At 39.4% G+C, this 6336-nt stretch overlaps 1 protein-coding gene across 1 annotated transcript in view; it reads left to right on the forward strand.

Annotated features, from left to right (window-relative positions):
• Nucleotides 1-6336, forward strand: part of LEMD3 (LEM domain containing 3) — a gene marked incomplete at its 5' end in the record, with an annotated part of 83551 nt that overhangs the window by 23842 nt on the left and 53373 nt on the right. Inside the window, 2 exons of the mRNA XM_019515777.1 lie at nt 1933-1970; nt 6018-6084. Coding sequence (XP_019371322.1) covers nt 1933-1970; nt 6018-6084 — 105 coding nt within the window. The remainder of the gene's footprint in view (nt 1-1932; nt 1971-6017; nt 6085-6336) is intronic.

Genomic DNA, 6336 nt, shown 5'->3' on the forward strand with positions numbered 1-6336 from the left:
CCTGGGATTGCATAACAGCTGTCCTTTCTTCTCCTTTCTGGTGCCAACCTTTAGTTTAATCAGTAAAATATTCCTTGGGAGCATGTTTAATGTTAAATTAACTGTTGCTTGTATCTTTAGATTAATGTTTGCAGTGCAGCAACTATTCTCTTGATGTTTAATAAATGAAATATAGAGGTGATTTGAAAGCTGAGGCTCCTATAGCAGTGTAGGGAATATTTCTGTGCAAATTGTCTAAGAAGTGATAGTGGGAATATAATGGGGACCTGTACCCTATTATTAAAGGAAAGGTGTGTGGGCCCTTTAAGATGGACTGTTTTGCATTGGGACCAGAAGAGGCAGGCCTAAGACGCAAATGCAGTTGCAGTGCAGGGGAGTGTCTGCTTCAGAAGTAATGGCCCTGGTTAGAGAACTGAGAGGAGCTCCAGTGAAGACTACAGGAGAGACTGAGTAGGCCAGCTACTGGCTGCAGCTTGGATCAACCAGCAGGGATAAGGGAGAAGCTAAGAAGAGCACACAACCTAAAGAGGATGCTCTTGTTTTGGAGGACTGCTTTGTTGTTTCTTTAGGTTTACAGTTTTTTTTACGTTTGGTTTATCTTGGGGACTTTTCATAGCAGGCTACCTGAGGCCTTGGGACTGTTTTGCAACTGTGTCTTTACTTTCACTCTGTCCATAGTCCTTTGCAATTGTAAGAGCCTTTTTTGGTTTGTTTTAACAGAGAATGTATGCATGTTGATATTTTATATACTTATGTAATCAAGTTTTATACTTTGTGCTCTAGATTTTGTGTTTGTCCAGTGATGCTTTTGATATCGAACACCTGCTTAAAAAATGAAGAGTTTCTGAATATTGCCATGCCAACTGCCTTAAAAATAACAATTAAAGTCTGTTCTTTGACAGGCAGTCTGGTTATAAGTGACTATCTAGAGCAGCCGAACCAGAAGTCTTAATACTTTGATACGATCTTAAAAAAATGTTTTGCCCTGAATGATTCCACTGTGCAATTCCCTTCTTTCATGTACATAGTAGAGCTATAGCAGCTTGGGTGTTTGTTCAGTGTGCTTGCTATATTAAACACTAGTGAACAGGTTAAGCTTACAGACTTTTTCCTTTTGGACTTGAAGTTTAGTTTCTTTAAGATTCCATTTTTTTCTGCATTTGTTAACACTTCACATACTGAGACCTGTAGAAGATTCATCATCATAGTCTGACCTTTTGCATACTTAGGCCATAAAATAAAGCCCAGTAATTCCTGCATTAGGTCTGTTGTTGCTTAAAAACTTGTATTTTTTTCAGTTATATGACTAGGTTCAGCTTCCTCTGGCTACAGATTCTTTTCCTGGCTACAGCCTTAGGTATCTGCAGCTTAAGTGTCCATAAATTGTAGTAACTGTGTTATTTAGACATGTTACTTATACTTCTTTAAGCTGACCTACAATTCCCCTTCATTTAGGATCACTCCTGTTCCATAGCATTGTGATAGAGGGGTCATCATGGAATAAGGATGTGTTGTTGGGTTTTTTTGCATAGGTTGTAAAAGTTCTGCCATCTCAAATATTTTATTTAAATGTAATAATTACTTTTGGGGTTTATTTTAGGTTTGACAGAGTATTGGTTTATTTCTTATATTCATATCCAAGCAGTCGCATTTTTTTACACTACTTCGACTGGTATATTGCTGACTGTTTCTTCAAATTGCTGGGATCTCACAACAGAAAATATGGAACTTAGTTGAGTTGGTTGTTATGCCAAATGAAAATGAGATGACTGTAAATTTAAAGACTGCATATGTTCTGAATCTAAAAAAAAAAAGTTACAATCCTCAAAAGATCAGGCTTTTTGCTAATGGGATTGAGATTATATTCTTGTTTGTTTTTTAATTTTTTTTATTGTAATGGATGAATTAACCTTTTTTTTCTTTCCTTGATAGTTAAATATCCATTCAGTGGAGAGCTTGACAAAATAAAAGTAAGTAGATGTGATTAATATTTGTAATGAGATTTTGTGTTTATACAAAATTAATGCTAACAAAGATATGTTTAGATATGTCAAACTATTAAGCAGAGGTCATTTTGCCACTCAACGCAGTAAGTGAATTAATTAAACTGTTGTCACATTAAGCAAATTTAACAGGTCTGTTTTTATGATTTGAAGTGAAAAATGCTGTGCTTAGGAATGTTACTTAAACCCATTTAAAATGAGTTTAAAAGAATACAGGAGAACTACCTCTTCCTGTATTCCTTACAGATTATTCCTTCCCATTGTTCTCTTCTGTCCTGCAAATCTCTGTCTCCTTTCAGTAGAGTACAGTTACCATGAGATGCTAATTATCCATGAGGGTTATGCTAAATAGTACCCTTTGGATACATCTCCCATTAGTTTCTGATGTCAGACAAAGTTCATTCACAGAACATCAGAATTCATGGTAGAGGTGATATCTTTTATTAGATGAACTAGATTTTTGCCAAAAAAAAAAAATTAATTGCAAGCTTTTGGGCACAAACACCCTTCTACAGGCATAGGTGAAAAGATTATAAAAGTCCTTCTGGGTAGAAATGAAAGTTCATATTCCACAGGAGGTCTGCCTGCCTGCCTGCCTGCCTGCCTATATACAGTCACAGAACCGCCCCCTGGACAAGGGCATGCCAGAAAGTTTTCCACAAATGAAATGGACCTGGGGATAATAATAGACCACATTATGAACATGAGCCGGCAGTGCAAATAATACTCTGGCATACATTGATTGATGCATCTCTAGTAAAAACCAAAGGAGGTGATTCTTCCACTCTACTTGGCACTGGTGAAACTGCAGCTGGAGTACTGCATCCAGTTCCGGGCATCGCACTTTAACAAGGATGTGGACAAGCTTGAGAGAATCCGAAGAAGAGCCACCTATGTGATCAGAGTCTTAAAAGGCAAGCCATATGAGGAAAGCCTGAGGGATCTGGGACTCTTCAGCCTGAGGAATAGAAAGCTGACAGGGGACAGCTTCTTTACACTTAGCAGCTTACTGCTACACTAGGGGAGTAGATCAAGGGCTTGTTAATCAACTGTTCACCAGGGCACCCGAGGGGAAAACCAGGCGTAATGGCCACAAACTCCTGGAAGATCGATTCAGGCTCAACATTAGGAAAAACTTCTTCGCAGTCAGGGTGTCCAGACTGTGGAATAAGCTCCCTCCAGGGGTGGTGCAATCACTTACCCTGGGAATCTCTAAAAGGAAACTAGACAGTCACCTTGCTGGGGTCACCTAACCCCAGTTGTCTTTCTGCTTGGTGCAGGGGGCTGGACCTGATGATGTCTGAGGTCCCTTCTGGCCTTACAGTGTATGAATCTATGAATTAAAGTATTTTTTTGCAAAAATCTAGTTGGTTTAATAAAAGATATCGCCTCTACCATGAGTTCTGATTCCTTTTGTCTCTAGACCAATACAGCTACAACCTGGATACCCAATTCATTAAAACATTTGACTATATTGAGCCAAAGGTCATAAGTAAAGATATAGGTAGATTTTTTTTAATAGAAACTTCTAAAAATTGGGCTGTTTCAAGCTCAGGTTTTTTTTTTTTGTTTTTTTTTTTGAGTGGAACATTATATATATTCTTACTATGTTCATTATATTCCAGCTGTCAAATGTGGTATGTAAAGTTGGTATTTCATATAAAACTTCCCAGGAAGTTGACTGTTTCTGTCTCCAGGTAGTTGCAGGAGCTGGTAGTTAGAGCTGTTTGGTGGATCGCTGAACACATTTTGACAGCTTAGAAACCATTAGCTGGAATTAAGTGAATCGTTATACACGCCTCTTGATGCCAGCATGATCCTTGAAAACTATTAGGATAGAAACATACTTGAATAGGAAGTGATCTCTGGAGCAGTTCTTGACATGTGCTGCGGTAAAATTGGACTTTACTAACAAGATAGTAAGCTCTCATCAATGTAGCTAACAATGCTAGATGCTGTGTATTATTTGACCTTCCACCCATACTTATTTTGGAAAGTAAGTCTTTAATCTTCATTTAGTTATTTAGTTGTGTACTCCCATAGATTATCTGGTAAATATTTCATATACATCTAGACAGTCCTTCAAAGCTGAACAAAATAAACACTTTGTGGTGTTTTGGTCATTTGTAGTAATATTTTTACTAACAGACCAAAAGAATCCCTTCACTTTCTGGTGCATAAACTTGGAATATATAGACACAACAAAAATGTAGCTGACATAAAATAACCCCCAACCTACCCAATATCCAATTCTTAACAAGCCATTAAGATACGTTCTTTGTGGCATACTATAAAGACTAGTGAGCTAGAACTGGTACACATCTGGCAAAGAAAGTGAATTCCAAGTCTGGGAATGTAGCAGAACTTCATTCTGGCTGCTCTTTGTTCCAGAGGGACATCAGTAGATCCCTAAAGGCTGAAGACTGAAGGGTACCTATACACATACTTGGGATGGCGGGGGAGGCATTTTAATTAGAGCAGCTCTTGGGACTTGATAAATCGAGTCTGATCCAATGCATTTCAGTTGGAATGTGTTGGAGCATGTGTAAATGGTATCCTAAGAGACTGCCTCATCCAGGAAGAAATAGAGGGCACATCCTTTGCTCTTATCCCCAGAGCAACCTATTAGTGAACCCAGTCACCAATTAGCCTTCCCCTTTCTCCTGCTGGGAAAGGTGACAGTGATACTGGATAGCAGCCTCCTTGTTGTCTAAGACAGGAGAGGGCAGACAGCTATCAAAGACAGTTTTTCTATGACCTAGTCAGATCCTATTTCTGCAGCAGCAGCTGAAACAGACAGACCCTTTTCCTGCTTGCTGCCTGGGGGAGTAGCAGGGAGAAAGCAGCTGCTTTCCTTTCCACTGCTACTTCTAGGACTGATTGGGGTCTGAATTTTAGATGTCTCTGCCAACCCCTGGCAAGGGAGAGGGAAGCCTGTGTTTTGGCTGCTGCTTTACTACCAAGTCTCAGCTCTGGTCCTGATGTAGCAGCTGTCAAAAATGGTGCCCACCCACTGTCTCCTCCCTCGTGGTGGTGGTGGCAGCAGCTGCTGCTGCTGCCACTGCAGGAGGGAGGGAGGGTAGCTATTCCTGTTGTTTCTGCCACAGCAGGGGAAGCCTAGAGTAGCCTTGAACAATTTGGGCTGCTGCTGTTGGGTGGTGGGAGGGGAAGGGAGAGGAAGAATGGAGCACTGTGGCATGCTGGCCAAAGGCTTTAGAAGCTCTTCGTGTAATTATTCACATTTTATATGTGGTGCTACAAAATATAGTAGATTGTCTGTTTTTGTAGCACTACAGCTACCCTTAGCATGTATAATTAGCTTGTTTTGTAGAAGTATATATGCCCCTATAATGCCACAAAATGTAGTGTGCCCAAGGCTTGGGATCTTATCTTACAAACACTGACCACTTTATCCACCTTCACAGTTCTGAGATCATTATTTTCTTGATTCAGAATGAGCTGGTTAAGTTTGAAGATAGATGTGTAAAGCTCATAGTACATAGTTCCTTTGGAAAAATCCAATGCTAGCCTGAATGCAGAGGATATAACTCAATGGAAATTCAGTTATTTTTTTCAGAAAGTGTTGTTGTGCCTTCACTGAAAACAAATATTTAGCACCTTTTGTTTTGTTTCCTCTTTTGCAAGTTAACACTTCCAAGTTCATAATACTTACCAAGGTCTTTCGAGTGCAGTGATTTGATGCTAATGTAGCGAGAACAGTGCAACTTTCTAAATTGTCAGTCTGCTTTCTAGAGTTTATATTTGCAAATCCAAGTACTGCCCTTTCTTAATTCGTGACCTGACAGAATTATCCTTTGAGTAGTGTAGGCAGTTTCCTTTTTGTTTTTTTTGCACTGGTTTCTTTTGAGGCACAAAACGCTTTGTTTATTTTGCTGCTTGTGTGGATAATCTAACAGGAGAAAAGTTTCAGCTTAAGGTTTGGGGTGGAGGAAAGATGCTTTTCTTTTTATAGCTGTCCATTGATTTGATATTAACCAGCTTCTTTAATTACAGCCAAGTGAGAAGAGTCTCATGATGAACAGTTTATATAAACTTCACGAGAGATTGGCGCAAGTAGCAGGTAATGTTTTAAAATTTTATGGTAACTTAAAATATCATTGATGCAGAATGTGGCTTGTGAAACTAAATGCAGTCTTTGGGCTCTTTTTCTTTCCTGGGATATTCAGGTAAATCCCATTTTGAAGTCCAGTGGTGGGTGTTCTAACTCTAAGCTACATTTTCAAGCCTGTGACTTCTTGGGGTTGACTGTCCAGAGCAGTGGTTTCCAGCCTTTTTTCAGAGTCAAGGCACCCTTCCACAACTTGATGGTCCC

Source organism: Gavialis gangeticus, unplaced genomic scaffold (genome assembly GCF_001723915.1).
Source record: "Gavialis gangeticus isolate Ggan-Ray unplaced genomic scaffold, GavGan_comp1, whole genome shotgun sequence".
NCBI classification, from domain to species: Eukaryota; Metazoa; Chordata; order Crocodylia; family Gavialidae; genus Gavialis; species Gavialis gangeticus.